This window comes from Geotrypetes seraphini, chromosome 3 (assembly GCF_902459505.1).
Source record: "Geotrypetes seraphini chromosome 3, aGeoSer1.1, whole genome shotgun sequence".
Lineage (NCBI taxonomy): Eukaryota > Metazoa > Chordata > Amphibia > Gymnophiona > Dermophiidae > Geotrypetes > Geotrypetes seraphini.
In genome coordinates this window covers 226,910,859-226,931,820 of record NC_047086.1, presented here as the reverse complement: position 1 = coordinate 226,931,820, position 20,962 = coordinate 226,910,859, and the positions used below count along the sequence as shown (strand labels likewise).

The window sequence follows — 20,962 nt, the reverse complement described above, 5'->3', positions numbered from 1 at the left end:
AGTGAGCCTCTGCCCACTGAAGAGAAATTAAGCTTCTAGACACAATAGGGTGCCTCTAGTGCCTCCTTGCCTGTTGACATATGCTACTGCTGTCACATTTTCTGAAAAGACTGACTGCCTTGCTCTCCAGAAACTTCTCCAGTGCCTGAAGTGCTAAACAAATGGCTCAGAGTTCCAGGCAATTTATGGACCACTTCTGCTAAGCCGGAGTCCAAGGTCCTTGACTGTGTGTCTATCGCAATTACAACCCAACTGTAAAGGATGGAATCGGTTGTTAGAATCTCCGAGGAGGAGATACAAAGAGACATGCCCCTGTAAAGGGCAGTGGCCTCTGCCACCACTCCAGGCTACTCTTCGATGTAGGTAGCCAGGGGAGTGAATGTTGTAGCGAGTTTGACTGAAAGGACCAGCGAGAAAGAAGAGAGCCTTGAAGAGGTCCTATGTGTGCCCTTGACCAAGGAACCACCTCAGTGGTTGCCATCAACCTCAGGACCTGCAGATAATGCCACACCATGGGGGGACGGCTTTGGAGTAGCTCCAACATCTGCTTCTGCAGCTTCAGTCTGTGTGGCTCTGGAAGGATGTGTCGGACAAGACTCCCAGATATTCCAAGCACTAAGTTGGTTCCAGCTGACTCTTCTTGAAGTTGACCATGCAGCCCAAGCTCTGGAGGAGTTGCACCATTCTCAAAACTGCCAGCTCATCTTCCTCCTTGAATGGAGCTCTAATAAGCCAATCATGCAAATATAGGTGCACCGGAATCCCAGTTTTGAAGAGGTGTGCTGCTACCACTACCGTCACCTTGGTAAAGTTGCAAGGTGCCATGGCAAGCACATGAAATTGCAAGTTTCTCCTGTAGGAAAATGGGAATGCGAAGATAGGCCTCTGTCAGATCGAGGGAGGCAAGAAATTTCCCCAGAGCCGTATTCACAGACTTGAAGTGTAGAGTCGGTCTGCAGTTATCTGAGCCTTTCTGTGGCACAATGAAGTATATGGAGTATCCTCATGAGCCCAAGTCTGCAGCCGGGACCAGCTCTATGGCCCCAAGAGCCTGTAGATTTCACCATAGCCTGAACTTTGAAGACTCTTTTCGACCAGCCGGCTGGAGGCATTACAAAGTGTTCTGGCAGGAGGGCACAGAACTCGATTTTGTACCCCTCCCAGATGATGTCTAGAACCCAGCAGTCTGTGCAAATCTGAGACCAGACTGACCAAAAGGCCAAAAGCCTGCCTCTGGTATGGCATCATTGTGCTTTCTTTGCAGCTGAAAAAGTGCAAGAGCCCAAGGCTTGCTGTGTCCTGCTGAATCATTGATGTGCTCCCTGAAAGGGTCTTTGCATTGTTTGGCCTACTGAATATGTACAAAATCTTCAGGAGCCTTGAAAACTGCCCTGACCCAAAAACCGGGAAATCCATGGTCTGCTGTCTGGTAAAGACTTGGGGTGATGGCCCATCACAATGACCATCAGGCTATCTAGGCCCTTGCCAAAGAGCATCTGCCCCTGATATGAAAGCCTGCTTTGCATAGCTTTAGAGATAGCATCTCCTGTCCACTGTGATCCAGAGAATTTATCGGGCAGAGATAGCAAAGGCTGAGACCTGTTTATCTGTCTTGTCTGTTTAGATTGTAAGCTCTTTCAAGTGGGGACTGTTTTCTTTGTGACTCTGTACAGCACTGCGTAGTAGTAGTTGTAGTAGTAGTAGTGAGGCCCTGGTCATAACTTTGGATAAGATCATACGAAGCATCTGTAATATAATTCACCCCAGAGATAACAGTGGCATGAAATCAGACTTGCTATCCACTCAGTCCATGAGAGACTGAACGTCCTGGTCAAGGTGCTTGTCAAGGGGAGAACCCCTGTGCCTTTGCCACTGGTGCGCTACTAACAGATGCTGAGCTGCATAAGCATTCCACATTCGGTCTCAAATTCTGGTGTGAAGCCTGGTATTGGAGGGTTTCTCTGACCCTGACAGGGACCCCTTGTCAGTCCTCCTGGGCTGTATGGCCTCCATGTGACCGTGTTGGCCAATACAGATTTGGTTGTGCCACCTGCAGTTCCTCAACCCTGGGGGAGGAGGCTGAGCCCGAGGCTCCTGCCCCGCGTTGTCACACGCGGGACATGGACACTCCTCGGCCAGCCAGCTAGCACAAACCTGGCATGATATAAGGCTAAAAAGGCCTGAGGAGTCCATCTGTCAATTTTAAGCAAAAGCAAGGGGTGTTGAGTCAGATAAGAGGCAAAAAGAAAATTGATCAAAATTCAAGATGCCCACCACCAGAAAATCTGGAGACCACCACCACCAGAAAATCTGGAGACCTCCCGGAAGAGAAAAAAAATCACAGGGAGAGGGGTTGTGGATGTGGCTGACCTGGGCTCTGGAGTCAGAAACCCTCAAATTCAACTTTTAAGGATCCCCCACCTCCATGATTTTCTCCATAGACTTCAATAGCCTTACTCACTGTGCCATGTGATGCCTGCCTGCTTCAGAATAGGATTGCAGCTGGAATCAAAGGAGAGAAATCTGCCTCACCAATTCATTGGACAAACCTGGTCTTATGGCTGCCAGTCAGACTGAGGTTGGACTGAACCTCAACCCCTGGAAAACTACACACGAAAGGGAGAGGAACTATGCAGCTGGTCCATTGTTAGTCTTGGCTGAGCCAGGAAGGAGCCAAACAGCCTACACTTAAGCTCCTGACTGAATCAGAGATATGAGCAGCTATGCATGCTGGCTAGCTAGGTGTCCCTAAGGGGCTGATCCTGCTAGCAGCAGACTTCTGCTGTACAAGTCTGTATCTTCTCCCAAGCAAAAGTCCCACCACGTGGGAACCTCAGGGCCCCAAGCCTCCAAAGAATACTGAGCAGAAATACCCAAATAAAACTGCAAAACAGATGAAAAACACTTCTGAGCAACTTGCCTACAGAAAACAAACTGATTTGAGTTTTCTGCAAGCAACTTGCTGGTTCAGAAAGCAGTCCATCATGTTCAGGAACATTACACACATTGCACTAAAACAGTGTTTCTCAACACGCAGTACCCTTGGGGGTACGCGGGCTGCCTGTTGCATGTATGTGGCCTGGCCACTGCCGGGGATCCCTCCCTTCCTGCCTGCTGCACCACCCCCAAAGCTGACCCTGCCACCTTGCCAGAGCTGACATGCTCCGTCAACAGTAACTCCACCCAGGGACAGGCTAGCGCATGTGCAGCGACTCACACGCAGCCGGCCCACAAGCCTTCCCCTCGACATAAATTCTGACAATGGAGAGAAGGTTCGGGGCCAGCCAATCGCCTGACTGGCCCAGAACCTTATCTTAGACATCAGAATTGATGTCAGGGGGAAGACTTGTGAGCTGGCTGCGAGTCGCTGCACGCATCCTGGCCCATCCCTGCGTGGAGTTGCTGCTGATGAAGCATGTTGGCTCTGGTGAGGTGGCTGGGTCAGCTTCGGGGGTGATGCAGCAGGTGGGGAGGCAGGGAGGGATCTGTTGCGGCGGCCAGCAGAGATCCCTCAACAGATCCCTGGCAGCTTCTGCGGATATGTCAGCATTGGGAGGGTGGGAAGGGGCACGAACTTGACACAAAAGGAAGGGGCATGCACATGGGGGCACTAACTTGGGATATAGGAGAGAGGGAATAGAAAGGGAGAATTGATGAGCATGAGTGTGTGAGTGAGAGATGGTACATGTGGGGAAAGGAAAATTGGGCATAGAGAGGAGTGAGGTGGAGAAATTTTGGACATAGTGATGGAGGGAGAAATGTGGCATTGTGCTGGAGAGGGGTATTAGAAGGAGGCATGGGGTTGGTGGGTATTGGTGAAAAATGCTGCACATGATCCAGGGGATGTTATATCATCATCTTTTTTTAGGCTTCGCCAAATTCGATCTGTAGCACAGTTCCTCAATAATAATTCCCTTAACATTCTCATCCACTCACTCATTATCTCAAAGATAGATTACTGTAACGCTTTGTTCAAAGGCATAGCCCAAAAGGAAATTAAACGCTTACAGATTATACAAAACACTGCCGTTAAGCTTATCTTCAAAGCAAAAAAATTCGATCATGTAACTCCACTCCTTAAGGAAGCTCATTGGCTTCCCGTTGCTCATAGAATCATCTACAAACTTAGCCTACTTACTTTCAAATCTTTATCTTTTAAAACTCCAGCCTTTATCTATAATCTTCTAATCCCTTACATAACGAATAGGACTCTCAGATCAACAGATCAACATCTGTTAACAATCCCATCTCTTAAAATTATAAATACACGACGTCAATACATTTTCTCTGTGACCGCACCACAAACCTGGAATTCATTACCTTACTATCTAAGACAAGAATCTAACCTAGAAAAATTTAAAAGTAATCTGAAATCTTTTTTATTTATTGATGCCTTTATAAGTCAACAATAATTTCACGATAAAATAACTTCAAGAATAGGTTTTCCCCCCAGCCTTATGTACTTTCCCTAAATGTTTTACCCCTCTTTTTATGAAAATGTAACTTCATTCCCTCCCTTACCATAATTGTTTCTAGTATTGTTAAATAAGTTTTGTCTGTTTCGTCCACATTCTTAATCTGTATCATTTTAATTTGTAATTTTAATTTTACTTTGTACATCGCTTTGAATTTAGATAAAGCGATTAAACAAATCCAAATAAACTTGAAACTTGAAACGAGAGAGAGAAATGTTGGATGTGGCAGTAGAGGGAGATGCCTGGATCTCTCAAGACAGATGGACAGTGAGAGGGACAAACGAAAGCAAAAAAACAATGCAACAAGTCTGCAGTAAAAAACAATCAGAAGAAAAACTGCATACAGATGCAGGCAAAGTTTATTAAACAATTATGTTGCGGTTAGTGTCACCAACTTTATTACAAACCAGAGGACCCGACACGGTCTGTGTTTCAGTTAACACGCCTTCATCAGGGGTCTCTAATTTGAAAGGTATCGAAAGAAATCGCAACTTAGATAAACTTAGGCCTGTGTAAAAAACAGAACTGGCTTCTACAAACCCTCTAAGGAGTCATTGCTTCAGCGATCAGTTATGTCTGCAGTTTTTCTTTGTTTGCTCAGTGAGAGAGGGAGACATATTGCCAATAGGGGTGGAAAACAGAGGAAGAAAAGTTGGACTCATGGGGACAGAGAGATGTTGGTTGGGGAAGAGAATGGAGTCTGGAGGAGAGGAAGCATACAGGAGGCAGAAATAAATAAATATTGGAAATGCAACCAGAGACTCATGAAATCACCAAACAAAGGTAGGAAAAATAATTTTATTTTCAATTTAGTGATCAAAATGTGTCAGTTTTGTGAATTTATATCTTCTGTCTATATTTTGCTCTATATTTGTCTATTTTTCTATAGTTGTTACTGATTGCATATTTTAAAGTCATCTGCCTTGACCTCTTTGAACCCCCCACTGAATATAAACGATAATTAACATTCTGTGCACACAGTGTGCTTTGTGTTTTAATTTTGTGGTTACCATTATGTATTAATAAGATTAAATTGTGTGTACAGTATATGAAAAATGGATAGAAGAAATTGTGTTACAATTAGTACAGTACTATTATTATGGGGGTGGGGTCGGGGCGGAACTTGGGAGGGGGTACTTGGCATGAAGAAGTTGAGAAACATACACTAGAACTTAAATTAGGGCTTGGAAAGCTTGATAAAATGGGAAAAATACTTTAGAAGACTTCATAAATTTATTCTAAAGAGGTTGCTTCCTGTACTGAAGCAGGTTGTGGGTCAAAGGGTTCTCAAAATAGCTGAAATTCCTCCTTAGGGAATAAACACACTGTCCTAGGATCATCCCCTTTACAAAGCAGTTCTCCCTTTTCTTCCAGAGTGTCTAGGACAGAAGGAGCTTTAATACTGGCACATTACACCCACTTCCAGTGCTTAGGCTAGATAGGAAGTGACTGAGAATACCAGCCATCTCACTGGAGTAAATGTGGCTGCTTTGCCAAACAAGCCATGCCTCCTCCTCCACTGCTGGAGTCACAGAAGTCTCAAGAAATATCCAGCCCCTTATGAGAATACTTTAACAACAAAGCTTTATATAGTAACAAAATCCAGAAATGAAGGAATTCTCTACTTCTAGGGGCTCTTGTACCTCTGTCAGATTTCTCAGCAATTTGATATAGGTTACCAGGCTTTCTATACTACTTGAGTAAGGCCTCCTACAGAAAATGCAAGAAGGGGAAGTAAGAATGGGTCCCTTAATAATCTGATTCATTCTTTCATTACCTCCCATTTAGACTACTGTAATGCATTATATCAAGGAATTTCTCAAAGGGAATGACGAAGACTGCAAATTCTACAAAACACTTTACTGGTTGAGCTGCTGCCTCTGCACCCAGAGGTTGTGAGATCAAATCACGGTGCTATTCCTTGTGACCCTGGGCAAGTCACTTAATCCTCCAGTACCCATCGCTTTGAATGTCAGCTTTGAAATACCAAAGCGACAAAAAGGCGGTATACAAGTTCCCATTTGAAGGCTAAAAAATATGATTATCCCAGGACAAGCAGGCAGCATATTCTTGACTGATGGGTGACGGCACCGACGGAGCCCCGGTACGGACAATTTTAGAGTGATTGCACTCTAAGAACTTGGAAAGTTCTGGCATGCCGCACCGCGCATGCGCGAGTGCCTTCCCGCCCGACAGAGGCGCGCGGTCCCCAGTTTCTTAGTTTCCGCGGAGCTAAGAAGACGCGTTTTTTCAACGGCTGTTGAAAATTTTTTTGACTTGCCTTCCCGCTCGCGTAAACCTTTTTGGCTTTTGCCTCTTTCTTTTTTCTTTCGTTTTTGTGAAAAAAAAAAAAAAAAAATCTTTTGTTTTTGATTCAATTTGGCTTTTCCCCTGCGGGGCCTTCTGCCACCATCGAAGCCTCGGCCTTCGATTTGGCTGAAGCGGTATTCACGTTCATGCCCCCTCAGCCAGGTTTTAAAAAGTGCCAGCGGTGTGCTCGGCCCATATCTCTCACGGACCCACACAACTGGTGCTTACAGTGTTTGGGTCCTGAGCATCAGGCCTCCACCTGCACCCACTGTGCCACACTGAAAAAAAGAACATTGAAAAATCGCCAAATACAACAGCGATTACTGTTCGGTGCCGAGATGTCCGATCCCGTTCCATCGACTCCGACTTCGGCACCAGTTCAGTCGGCACCCTCTTCTTCGACGCCGCGAGACTCCGCGCCGGCGTCCCAACATGCAGGTAAGCCGGCTAAGAAGCCTTCCCCGCTGGAACGTCCTCCGGTCTCGAGTGCAGTGAGTCCAATCCTGCCGACTGTGAGGCGCCAGCGGAAGCGCTCCGCCCCTATCGAGGTGAGTCCCTCGACATCGGGCTCCTCATCTCCGGGGCGTCGAGCGGCACCGCAGGTACCGCAGAAGAAAAAAGCGGTACCGGTGCCATCCCTTGATGACCGTATTACGGCCATTCTCCAGGCACAGCTCAAGGAGCAATTACAACAGCTCCTTCCAACTATCCTGGCACCGAACCTTCCGGTGCCGGTCCGCACTGAGCCGGTACCGATAGTGGAACAACCTGTGCTGTCGGTATCCACTCCCTCGGTACCGATTCACTCCACCTCATCGGTATCGATGCCAGTCCTTGCGCCGGAGCCGAGAGCTCAACATCAGTCAGTGCAGACTTCGGCTCCGGTGCAACCGATTACATCGCCTGGGTCGGTATCGATGAGATCGGGTAAGTCGGTGCGCAAGACCCGGCATGTAGACCCATCTACCCCTGAGTCTCGGGATCGTTCTCCCCATGTCAGGGATCCTGATCTGTGGGGAGATTCAGAAGAGCCTTTTCTCTCTGAAGGAGAATGTTCCTCAGATGAGGAGGAGTCTGCTGTACATGACCCGTCCTCTAAGCATGACACTTCATCTTTCTCCAGTTTCCTGAAAGATATGTGTGATTCTCTGTCCATTCCTTTGGAGGCTGAATCCAAAAAGTCTAAAGCTTTTTTGTACGCCCTAGACTTTGACCAGCCTCCAAAGGAATTTTTGAAGCTCCCTCTTCACGACATCTTGAGGGAGACTTTTTACAAGAATTTAGAGACTCCCTTAACGGTTCCAGGGGCCCCACGTAAGTTAGACTCTCTGTACAAAGTAATTCCCATTCCTGGGTTCGACAAACCACAACTTCCTCATGAATCTTTACTTGTCGAATCCACCCTTAAAAAATCTTCGGGAGCCAGTGTATATGCTTCTGTACCTCCTGGCAGAGAGGGTAAAGCCATGGACAAATTTGGTAAGAGGCTCTACCAAAATGCAATGTTGGCAAATAGAGCTGGAAATTATGGCTTTCATTTTTCTTTCTATCTGAAACATCTCCTTACCACCATGGCTTCCTTTGAGAAATACCTTCCTCAACAGAAACAACAATCTTTTCACCATTGCTTGTCTTCTCTGTTTCAGCTGCGTAAGTTCATGGTTAGGTCCATTTATGACACCTTCGAACTTACATCCAGAGCGACAGCAATGTCTGTGGCAATGCGTCGCCTGGCCTGGATTCGGGTATCTGAACTTGATGTTAATCATCAAGATCGGTTAGCCAACGCCCCGTGCCTAGGGGATGAGCTTTTTGGGGAATCCATGGATTCGACTACTCAAAAGCTGTCTGCTCATGAGACACGTTGGGATACCCTTCTTAAAAATAAGAAAAAGCCTCCCCCAACAAGGCCTTTTAGACAACAGTCAGCCTATCAACGCCACTTCACAGCTCGGCCATTGCCAACAACTGCTCAGCAACCCAGGCGTCAACGGCAGCAACAGCGTCAGCCTCCCAGACAACAACAGCAACAGCAGCCTGTGAAGCCAACTCCACAGCAGAAGACACAGCCCTTTTGACTTACTTCTCCAAAGTATAGCCAGTACTCCTATATCTGCTCTCCTGCCTCAACCTATAGGAGGTCGTCTCTCTCTGTTCTTCAGCCGGTGGGAAGTTATCACTTCGGACCAATGGGTCCTCAATATCATCCGCCACGGCTACTCTCTCAACTTTCAGACTCTTCCGTCCCAAAACCTGCCAAAAGAGTCTGCTTTGAACAGTCCTCAATCTGCCCTCCTTATTCAGGAAGTTCAATCCCTCCTTCTTCTAAACGCTATAGAAGAAGTTCCTCTAGATCAAAAGGGGCAGGGATTCTACTCCCGTTATTTTCTAGTCCCCAAAAAAACAGGAGATCTCAGACCAATTCTAGATCTTCGCGATCTCAACAAACATCTGATAAAGGAAAAATTCAAGATGCTTTCCTTAGCCATTCTTTATCCTCTTCTCAACCAAGACGACTGGCTATGCTCCCTCGATCTCAAAGAAGCATACACTCACATACCAATCAATGTAACCTCAAGACAGTATCTCCGTTTCATGATCAATCATTGTCATTACCAGTACAAGGTGCTGCCCTTCGGGCTTGCTTCCTCTCCAAGGGTGTTCACCAAATGTCTCATCGTGGTAGCTGCTTTTCTACGCTCTCACCACCTTCAGGTATTTCCTTACCTGGACGACTGGTTAATCAAGGCCACATCCGCTCCAGCAGTTCTCCTGGCCACCAACCAAACCATCCAGTTTCTACAAATATTGGGATTCAAGATCAATCTACCCAAGTCTCATCTCATTCCCACTCAACGACTCCAATTCATTGGAGCGATATTGGACACACTCCTCATGAGAGCATTCCTACCATCCAACCGTCTTCAGACTCTTCAGTCTCTATGTCAGCAGGTACTTCCTCAACATTCCATCTCTGCCAAACAAATGATGATACTCTTGGGTCACATGGCATCCACAGTTCATGTCGCACCCCTAGTACGTCTTCACCTGCGAACTCCTCAATGGACCCTTGCTACTCAGTGGTCCCAAGCGACGGATCCTTGCTCACGACACATCTCTGTGACATCATCTCTTCGTCAAGCTCTACAATGGTGGTTGGTATCCTCAAATCTATCCAGAGGTCTTCTGTTCCATCAACCTCCTCATCAACTAGTCATCACCACCGACGCCTCTCCTTATGCATGGGGAGCTCATTTGAACGAGTTCCAGACTCAAGGTCTTTGGACAGCCCAGGAAAAGAAGCATCACATCAATTTCCTGGAACTCAGAGCGATGTTTTATGCCCTCAAGGCCTTCCAACATCTTCTCTTTCCTCAGGTCCTTCTGCTGTGCACGGACAATCAAGTGGCCATGTACTACATCAACAAGCAAGGGGGGACAGGCTCTCGCCTCTTGTGCCAGGAAGCACAGAAGATCTGGACTTGGGCCATAGATCACCATCTCTTCCTGAAAGCTATCTATATTCAGGGAGAACAGAATTCCTTAGCGGACAAGCTCAGCAGAATTCTCCAGCCTCACGAGTGGACACTCGATCCTGTAACTCTACAGTCTATCTTCGCTCAATGGGGCACTCCTCAGATAGACCTCTTTGCAGCTCCTCACAATCACCAGCTGCCCCTATTCTGCTCCAGACTCTACTCCCCTCTCCGTCTGGCAGCGGATGCATTTCTCCTCGACTGGTCAAATCTGTTCCTGTACGCTTTCCCTCCTCTGCCTCTCATGTTGAGAACCTTATTCAAGCTCAAGAGGGAACGAGCCACCATGATTCTGATTGCTCCGAGGTGGCCCAGGCAACATTGGTTCTCCCTTCTACTTCAACTCAGTTCCAGGGAACCTTTTCTTCTTCCACTGTATCCTTCTCTGCTTACACAGCATCAGGAGACCCTTCTACATCCCAACCTCCAGTCTCTGCACCTGACGGCTTGGTATCTCTCGGGCTGACTTCTCATGATACGCTTTTGTCTCAGCCTGTTCGTTCCATTCTAGATGCCTCCAGGAAACCAGCCACTCTGCAATGTTACCATCAGAAGTGGACGAGATTTTCTTCCTGGTGTCTTCTTCATCATCTTGATCCAACTTCCCTGGCAGTGGAGACATTGTTGGATTATTTGCTTTCTTTGTCTGACTCTGGCCTTAAGTCTTCTTCCATCAGAGTCCACCTCAGTGCCATTGCTGCTTTTCCTGAGCCGATCCATGGAAAACTTCTATCAGCTCATCCCCTGGTGTCCAGGTTCATGCGGGGTCTTTTCAATGTGAAACCACCTATTAAAGCCCCTCCTGTTATCTGGGATCTCAATGTGGTTCTTTCCGCCTTAATGAAGCCTCCATTTGAACCTTTGGCTACCGCTTCTTTCAAGTTTCTCACTTGGAAGGTACTTTTCCTTATTGCTCTTACCTCTGCCAGGAGGGTCAGTGAGCTTCATGCACTGGTTGCAGATCCACCTTTTACGGTCTTTCACCATGACAAGGTGGTTCTGCGTACACATCCAAAGTTTCTCCCTAAGGTTGTCTCTGAATTCCATCTCAACCAATCCATTGTTCTGCCTGTTTTCTTTCCAAAACCTCATTCTCATTCTGGGGAACAAGCTCTACATACTTTGGATTGTAAGAGGGCTCTAGCTTACTATCTAGAGCGTACGAAACCCCACAGATCAGTTCCCCAACTCTTTCTGTCCTTTGATCCGAATAAATTGGGACGTCCTGTTTCTAAACGTACGTTGTCTAATTGGCTGGCAGCGTGCATTTCATTTTGTTATGCTCAGACCGGACTGACATTGGAAGGTTCTGTCACGGCCCATAAAGTCCGAGCAATGGCAGCATCTGTAGCTTTCCTCCGTTCCACTCCTATTGAGGAAATCTGCAAGGCTGCTACTTGGTCCTCAGTTCATACTTTTACATCTCATTATTGTCTGGATGCATTCTCCAGACGGGATGGACACTTCGGCCAATCTGTTTTGCAAAATTTGTTTTCCTAATGGCCAACCTTCCCTCCATCCCTCTTTTTGTTAGCTTGGAGGTCACCCATCAGTCAAGAATATGCTGCCTGCTTGTCCTGGGATAAAGCACAGTTACTTACCGTAACAGGTGTTATCCAGGGACAGCAGGCAGATATTCTTGCGTCCCTCCCACCTCCCCGGGTTGGCTTCTTAGCTGGCTTATCATAACTGGGGACCGCGCGCCTCTGTCGGGCGGGAAGGCACTCGCGCGTGCGCGGTGCGGCATGCCAGAACTTTCCAAGTTCTTAGAGTGCAATCACTCTAAAATTGTCCGTACCGGGGCTCCGTTGGTGCCGTCACCCATCAGTCAAGAATATCTGCCTGCTGTCCCTGGATAACACCTGTTACGGTAAGTAACTGTGCTTTATGTCACTCCTTTATTAAGGCTCACTGGCTCCCAGAGTGATTTTTAAAATTTTATTTGTTACATTTAAGGTTAGACAAAATAACTTTCCTGGAAATAGACAGATTACTTATCCCATACACTCCATCGAAGACATTCTGTTCCAGTCATCAAAATCTCTTAATGATTTCATCTTCTAGGCATATAACATATGGTACTACACAAAAATCCATATTCTCAGTAACTGTTCCCAATCTTCAGAATGCTCTTCCTTCATTTCTCCATCACAAATCTTCTCTAACTAAATTCAAGTCCAGTCTTAAAATTTTTATTCAATGATGCTTATGACATGTTATATTAACAGGCATATTAAATCTAAACATTTTATGTTTACTCAATCAAGGATTTATTACCTTCCCTACCCTCTTTCCTCATGTACTTTCCCCTCACTATCTTTCCTATCAAGATACTGTACAGTGTTCTCCCCAGAAATTTTTTCCAGTCGGGTGGCATGAAAAAGTAGCCGGATGGGGCGGAATGGGGAAATTTGGTGGTGGGGAAAATTAACCCCCTCTTTTACTAAGCTGCGCTAGCATTTTTAGCGCGCGCAAACCGCTGCGATATGTGGGAAAACTAGCGCCAACTCAATGCTGACGTTAGCATCTAGCACACATGGCAATTCCTCCGCGCGCTAAGCACACACTAAAACCACTATCGTAACTTAGTAAAAGGAGCCCTAAATGTATACTATTTTTATTAGTTAATTATTATTATTTTCCAATGCTCAATATGACTTCCTTTTTTAAGGTTTGACACTTGTGCCAGAATATTTTTACTAAATTTAAGAAGTATTTGCCCTCTTTCAAATGGTATAGAGGTTTAAAAAAGGGAAAGGCATTAATAAAGTCATTAGGTTCAATCTAGCCATTTATTTCTGCATGAATTTAAACAACAAAAAAAAAGAGAAATATAGCTCATCCAGTCATACAAGAAATGGCTCTACAGCAGGGGTGCCCACACTTTTTGGGCTTGCGAGCTACTTTTAAAATGACCTAGTCAAAATGATCTACCAACAATAAATTTTTTTTTAAAAACACAAAGCACAATGTATGCAGAGAAAATGTTAATTATCATTTGTATTCCGCGGGTTTTCAAAGAGGTCAAGGCAGACGATTCTATGCAATGTCACCTCAGGAACAACTATACAAAAATAGACAAATATACCCCCTCCCTTTTTACTAAATCGCAATACTGGTTTTTAGAGCAGGGAGATGCACTGAATGCCCTGCGCTGCTCTCAATGCTCATAGGCTCCCTGCGCTAAAAAAATGCTATTACAGTTTAGTAAAAGGGGGCCATAGTGCAAAATATAGATAGCAGATATAAATTCTTAAAACAGACACATTTTGATCACTAAACTGAAAATAAAATCATTTTTTCTACCTTTTTTTTTTTTTTTATCTTGCCCCATTATTACCCAATGTGCTTTCCTTTTGATGTTAAATTCTAACAAATAACAAAATTGTAACTTTCCCCCTCCTTTCCACTCTTTCCCGTTTGTCCAATTTGTCTGTCTCTTGTCTAACTTTCGTAAATTAAATGTATTACCACATTCTGATGGTTTTTAAATTGTACATCGCTTAGATATTGTTATAAGCGATTCATCAAATGAAAATTAAACTTGAAACTTGAAACGTGATTTCATGAGTCTCTGTTTGCACTTCCTTCTTCTGATTATAAATCCAATATTTTTTCTTTCTGCCCCTCCCCTTTTCTTTCTGTCTCTCTTTCTTTCTCTCTCCCCCTGCCCCCCCAAGCCATCGCGCCAATTTCTCCACTTCCCCGATTCTTTCCCTACCCAAGCCACCATGCCAATTTCTCCCTGCTTCCACGAGCCAGACCAGGAATGTACAAGCGCCGGACTCACAAGACTTCACCTTTGATGTCAATTCTTACGTCGGAGAGGAAGTTCCAGGCCAACCAGGCAGCGATTGGCTGGCCCAGAACTTCCTCTCTGACGTCAGAATTGACGTCAGAGGTGAAGTCTTGTGAGTCCGGCACTTATACGCACCTGGCCTGGCTCAGGGAGGCAGGAAGAAAAGGATTGCCAAGGCAACGCGATTGACTCGCATTGCCTTTGCGATCTACTGGTCGATCGCGTTCGACCATTTGGGCACCCCTGCTGTTATGGTATCCTGTCCTGACCTGAGGAAAGGGTTTAGTCCCCCAAAAACTGCCTTATTTCCATTTCCTATTTATAAACTTTAATCAATAGATACAGTACTACTTGATTCTACGTAAAGCAACAAAAATTTTTTTTTCTACCTTTTGTCGTTTCTGCTTTAATCATCTTGTCTTCACTCTTCTTTCTAGCCAGCATCTGTCCGCTCTCTTCCATGCAGCATCAGCCCCTTCCATCCACTGTCCGCCCTCTCCCCGTTCCATATGGCATCTTCCCTCTTTTTATTCTCCTTCAATAAACTGTCTATCCTGTGCCCCTTCTCTTCTCCTTTGTATATGATTGATTTCAGCTCTGCCACCTCTCCATTTTTCTCTATCAACACCCCGTCCCCTATGCTCTGGCAACTCTCTCTTCTCCTTTCTTTCCTTCACACCCCACAGTCTGGTATCTTCCCTTCCCTGATTCTCTGGCATCTCACTTCTTTCCTTTTCTTCCATCTCTCCCTCCCCCTCCATGCTCTGACATCTTCTCCTTCCTTTCCCCTTGGTCTGGCATACTTTCCTCCTTCCCTCCAATCCCTGGCATCTAGTTTCATTCCCTCCCTCATCTTCTTTCTCCCTCCAGTTGGGTGCAGCAAGTATCTCCCCCTCTGCTCCCTTTCCTCCTTCTGTCACCCAAGGCCTGGCATCATGAACTTCTTCAGGCAGCAGCATTCACAATTCGCTGCTGTTGCCAGCTTTGAGCCTTCTTCTCTGTCGGGTCCTGCCTTCATAGAAACAGAAGTAGGTAGGACCCGGCAGAGAGGAAGGCCTGAAGCTGGCAACAGCAGTGAATTGTAAATGCTGTTGGAAGCCGAAGTTGTTCATGATGCCAGGCCGAGCACCCGGGGCAGACTGCTACTCTCCCCCCCCCATGACCCTCCTATCTCTCCCTCCCTCCCATCATGAGACTCTAAACAGCACTGCTCTACTCTAAGCAGGCTGCTTCAGGGCTTTCTCCTGCCGTGATTCCCTCTGGCATGTCACTGATGAGGGAAGGAGGGAGAGATAGGAGGGTCGGATCGGGTTTGGGGGGGCGCCTGAGATGATGATGAGGCTGCTGCCAGTGAATCCAGCAAGGGTGAGGCCCCAAAGCACAGCATTGGCGGGCCCCCCTGACCATTTCAGGCCCTAGGCCTGTGCCTACTGGGCCTATCCTTTAATCCGGCCCTGCTTCCCCCCCCTATGCCCTGACATTTCTCTCTTCCACTCCAAGGTATGGTATCTCCTTTCCCTCCCTCCCTCCCTCGATCTTTGCATCTCTTTCCTCCTTTTCCTGATCTTCCTTCTCCCTCCTTCCCTCTCTCTCCCCAATTGGGTGCAGCAGCATTTCTCTTCCCCTCCCCCCATTGGGTACAGCAGTATTATCAGCATTTCTCTTTCCTCCCCCCAATTTGGTGCAGCAGAAGCAGCATTTCTCTTCACCCTCCCCATCTAATTGGGTACAGCAGCATTTCTGGGTACAGCAGCATTTCTCCTACCATTCACCCACCCACCCCCGTCTCACACACCCGGCAGATTTGCTACAGACAAAGGCAAGTTGCAAGTTTCCCTTCATCGCTGACCTATCTCCCAAAGGTCAGCGACAGAGGTAAGCTTACAACTTGCTGCTCTTGCTTACTTCGGGCCTTTCTCGTAGCCGGGTCCTGCCTTCGCGGAAACAGAAAGTAGGCAGGACCTGACAGCGAGAAAGGCCCGAAGTAAGCAAGAGCAAGTAAGCTTCCCTCCGTGGCTGGCCTATCTCCCGCATGCTCCGGGGCTCTAATGGTCCGTGCCGGCTTCTCTTCCCTACCCCCCGACATAACTTCCGGTTTCGGAGGGAAGCTGGGTTCGAGTCGCTTGCTGGGTTTTGTTTAAAGTCCGGCGGGAGTCTTTCGGCGGCTCTTCAGGTTGCGCGTTAAGCAGTGGTGGCAGCAGGATTCAGCAGATGACAGCCAGGCGGTAATCAAAATTTGCTGGGCGGAGCGCCCGGCTGAAAAGCACTGGGGAGAACACTGCTGTAGTTCCTGCCTCGGCCCCATGACTTTATTATCTTATTGTATCCTATGTTTATTATTATCATTATGTGTATCCCTATTTCTTATTTTTCCCCTTTTATTTTATTGTACATCGCTCAGTATTATGAGTGGTGTGTCAAAACTTAAATAAACTTGAATAACATTGTTTTGAAGGGCCTCAGTAAAACTCCGTACGAGCTTCTTCAAGAGTGTCCCTATTATCGTTAGACTGATAATATAAAGTTATCGTATGATACTGTGCTGTTTGGCATGTCAATGAGGGCTAAGAGTCAAATATCATCTAAAAATAACAGGCTTTTACTTATTATGACAGGGGTTGCTATACAGCAATTACAAATAATTGGAAGAGACTTAATTACAGCTTCTGGTGGAACTCTTTATGTCACATTTATAAAATGGAAAGGACAATAGCCACACAGCAAGGGAATTTTAGAAAATTTCAGATTTGGGAGCCATTAACAAAATATTGTAATGATTAAAAAATGCACATCCAAGGTGGGGGGAGGGGGGAAGGGTTCTTTGATTTGAATATTAAATAAGGTATATAGGAATGGGGTTTATGGTAAGTTTTCTTGAATTTAAAGAATGCAATTGATTAGGGGGGAGGGGGGACAAATTCTGATATGGATCTTAACAGAATATTAAGTGTTGTATTGGAGTTTTAAATGCTATAAATGTAAGTTTTTAAAAAAACAAATAAAGAATTGTTTAAAAAAATTGGTGTCCCTTCTGGAGCTCATGGTGATGACAGTCTTTCTAGTAGATATAGTCTCAGCGAGAAGAGTCTCAGAATTGCAGGCACTGTCATGCAGGGAGCCATGTTTCAGGGTCACAGAGGCTGAAGTTTACTTGCGCACAATATCTACCTTTCTACCGAAGGTTGTTACAGCTTTTCATATTAACCAAGAAAAGAAATTACAGAATCTCAACATATGTAGAGTCTTACTCCACTTTCTGAAAGGGACCAATGACTTTCACCTTTCCAATCATCTTTCTATTCTAACCAGTCAGTCAAGATAATGCAGAACAGCTTCCAAGGCATCTATTGCCAGATGGATTTGCATGGCAATTTTGGCGATATACACCGGCTGTGGCAAACAGCCACTGGTTACTCTCAAAGCTTATTCAACTAGAAGTGTGGCATCTTCTTGGGCAGAGATCTGAGCAGTTCCACCCAAAGAGAGATCTGTAGAGCAGCTACTTGGTTTATTCTCCATACATTTACGAGATTCTACAGAGTGGATGTGGCGGCTCCAGAGGCACTGCCTTTGGATCCTCTGTTTTGCGGGAAGACTTGTGTCCCATCCTAAACATCAGCCACTGCATTGGTACGTAACCTAACATACAATCTCCTGAGTAGATGTAACAGAATGAAAAATTAGGTTCTTACCTGGATAATCATCTTTCTGTTAATCTTCTCAGGAGTCCTTACAGCTTGCACTCAGTTTATCCTGTTTCACCTGCTTTCTGTCTCAGATATTTCTAGATACCAGACCTGGAGCTCTTCTCTTGTCAGCCAAATGACTAAGCGTAAATAAGTCCTTGTAAAGGTATGAAGAGTAGACCAAGTAGCTACTCTATAAATCTCTGCAGGAGGAACTGCAACACTTCTGGTCGAGTGTGCCTTGAGAAAAACTGGCAGCTGCTTACCACAGGTAATGTACAACAAAATGGCCAAACAAATCCATCTGGCTATAGAGGCCTTGGACGCTGGTCTGCTGTACCTGGATTGGATTTATTATATTTTGGTGAAAGATTTTAAAAAATACCTTAACCTGAATTAAGAGGGTAGTAAGAGAACATTTGATTGGCTATGTCTCAGTAAGTTCAGCATTCCTGGATAATAGTCTCACCATGCTGATAAGGATCTTAGTTAGTTATATACTGCCTATCAATGGAGGTTGTCTAAGCAGTTTTTATATTCCAGTACTCAAGCATTTTTCTTTTTCTGTCCCTGTGTTATGTTTTGTTTCTGTGCAGGTGGAACAGCCGCTATCACTGGGGCATTTCTTACCATGGTACCAACATCTGCTCTCTTTCAAGGCCCAATCCTGGCTTTGGCCTTTCAGTTGTCATGAGTAGTAGTGAGAGCACAGAAAACCAGCAAGCTCTGATTCCCATCTGTGGTGGACATGTGTACCATGCTGCAGGAGCTGGCTACAAGATCCTCTGCGTCATTCTGGGGCTTGTAGATGCTTACATCTTCTCTGGGAACACTACTTTCAAGTGGGACACATGTGGCCCCCATGCTATTCTGAAGGCCCTTGGGGGGAATATTGTGGATCTTACAAGAATCAAGGCGGCCTGGAAGAATGGAACTAATAAGCTGTTACCAGAGTTGACATACAACGAGCCAATAAAGGAGGAGGTGGGTGCTGAGAAATGGGCAAACAAAGGTGGAGTGCTAGCCTTTATGCACAGTGATTATCTGGAAACAATTATTACAGCACTAACTGAAGCTGGTCAATGTGCTCACCCTTAGCACAGTCCAATCAGGCATCAATACATTCCAGGTGCATAGAGAGAAGGAAAGACAACTTGTGACTAATTGCCCTTGCCTGGTATAAAGTGGCTACAGCAAGATTACAGTCTCTGAAGAGGCCATGCATTCAGGGGGTATTAAATGCTCTAGGCATACCCTCAGCTATGTCTACCCCCACTCCCCAAGTTAGCCAGCATCCTTTCAAGGTCACTACCAACAACCCGAGTTTGGTTTTTCTTTAAATATAAGATACAGTGCTATAGCATCCCACCCCTATCTGAGGAGGGAGGGGCAGGAGAAAGAAGCACTTTAGTGCAGGCCTGTGCTTAGAGGGTCCATACAGTGCTCTCTCCTTTCTGAGCCAGCACAAGAGGAGGGAAGGCTCTTGCACATGTCAGCATAGCGCTGCTCCCCCCAAATTCTGCCGTCTTAGGTGGACCCCTAATTGGCCTAGTGGCAGTATGCATCTCCACCTGGAACGTGGTGAAAAACATGTCTAGGTGATGACTGATTGGCTGGTACAGAAGAATGTTATACATGCTGCTTCATCATATATTTGATATACAAAGTGAAACGTGTATGTCCATGTAGCAGATCCCAAACATAAAATGAATTAGATTGTATTCACATTGTCTTCTATATAAGCAACCTTAAAGCTTTCTCTTGTGATGGGGAAACAGCATTGTACTAACAATTCTTAAAAATAAACAGCCTGTTTATTTAAAAACATCTTTCCCATTATGTTCACAGAACATTCAAATATTAGAGCTGGGAATAAAACTCTGGCTTTGTTTAAAATTAAGTTCATTTGGTACATATTAAAAATTCAAATTACTCCTGCTAGAGTCCCATCACAGCTGAAAACACAGAGGCATCTGTGGAGAGAGAAAAACAAAGTCAGAACCAGCTAAGAACTAATTAAAGTGTAAAAACAGAGTTCAAACGGAAGTGACAGTTAAAATACTAATTATAAGAACCAAACTTCTATTAGCCCCAGGTACATTCTGAAGGAGGGTAACTCAAAAATATTTCTTATAGCACAGGTTAGGTATAGGTAACTACAGTGGTATGCAAAAGTCTGGAATCACTTATGAATTTTGCATTCTTTCAACTTTCTGACCTTTTATTTTAATTTTTTGTTGACCCACTAGATTTGTCTGTGTACCACATTATAAGGGATATCATCTTCCTATTAGAATCAACTTTTTATTCTAGCTTGGCCTTAAATTTCTGAGTAAGTTGGCACATTAACCATTTTTTTGCATAAAACGAGTAATGTATTTTGCTGGCCAAAAAAGTACGTGTGAGCGTCATCCATCCTTCATATTCATGTAGGTGGCCTTGAAAAAGTCCATTTTATATTTCAGCGATGGTTCAGTATTTGGTGAGCCACCCTCTTTTCTTGATCACCTGTCTGCACCATGTTGGCATTGAGTGAACCAATTTGATGAGGTGATCATGGGTGACAATAAGGTTCCAGGCTGCAATGTATGGCTCAATCAACTCACATTTTGATGTTGGATATCTTGCAGGCCACCTTGTGCCACAAGTTCTCAATTTAATTCAGATCCAGAGATTGAGCAGGCCAGTTGACTGACTCAATGTTGTTCTGATGCTTCCAGCTGATCACCTGTTTGGAGTGATGGCAAGGTGCATTGTCATCTTAGAACAGGAACTGGCTGCAAACAGCTGTTCAGCTGATGGCACCATGCACTTTTGCAGTATCATGATGTACTTGGTCCCACTGACCATTCTGTTGACAATGTGTATATGTCCGACACCACTAGAAGCCATGCACCCCCAGACCATAAATTCAAAGATGCTTCACGGCACTCAGGCTTGAACTTCTTTCCAAGAAACCTCACGTAGGTGTGGGCCTGGTTACCACAACAGGCAGAAGGTGCCTTCATTGCTGAAAAACATCGTTTCCCACATTTCACATGTCCAGCTTGAGTGCTTCCACACCGCACCCACTTGATCCGGTTGCGCCTTTGGATGTCAGTTATCAGTGGTTTGTTAAGTGCAACTGCAGGCACCGGCAACAAATTGTTAAGCTGA

The 20,962-nt window shown here is 45.4% G+C and overlaps 2 protein-coding genes across 4 annotated transcripts in view; one reads left to right on the top strand and one right to left on the bottom strand.

Annotated features, from left to right (window-relative positions):
* The window catches only part of LOC117358093 (inositol polyphosphate 1-phosphatase-like), a 66,239-nt gene extending 47,216 nt beyond the window's left edge, over positions 1 to 19,023 (top strand). For both annotated transcript variants that reach the window (XM_033939584.1, XM_033939583.1), the window contains exon 6: positions 18,403 to 19,023. In XM_033939584.1, the coding sequence (XP_033795475.1) occupies positions 18,403 to 18,904 (502 nt within the window). In that variant the 3' untranslated portion in view covers positions 18,905 to 19,023. The remainder of the gene's footprint in view (positions 1 to 18,402) is intronic.
* Positions 19,024 to 19,598: 575 nt separating this feature from the next.
* PAN2 (poly(A) specific ribonuclease subunit PAN2) overlaps positions 19,599 to 20,962 on the bottom strand; it is a 178,720-nt gene continuing 177,356 nt past the window's right edge. For both annotated transcript variants that reach the window (XM_033939582.1, XM_033939581.1), the window contains exon 27: positions 19,599 to 19,779. In XM_033939582.1, coding sequence (XP_033795473.1) covers position 19,779 — 1 coding nt within the window. In that variant the 3' untranslated portion in view covers positions 19,599 to 19,778. The remainder of the gene's footprint in view (positions 19,780 to 20,962) is intronic.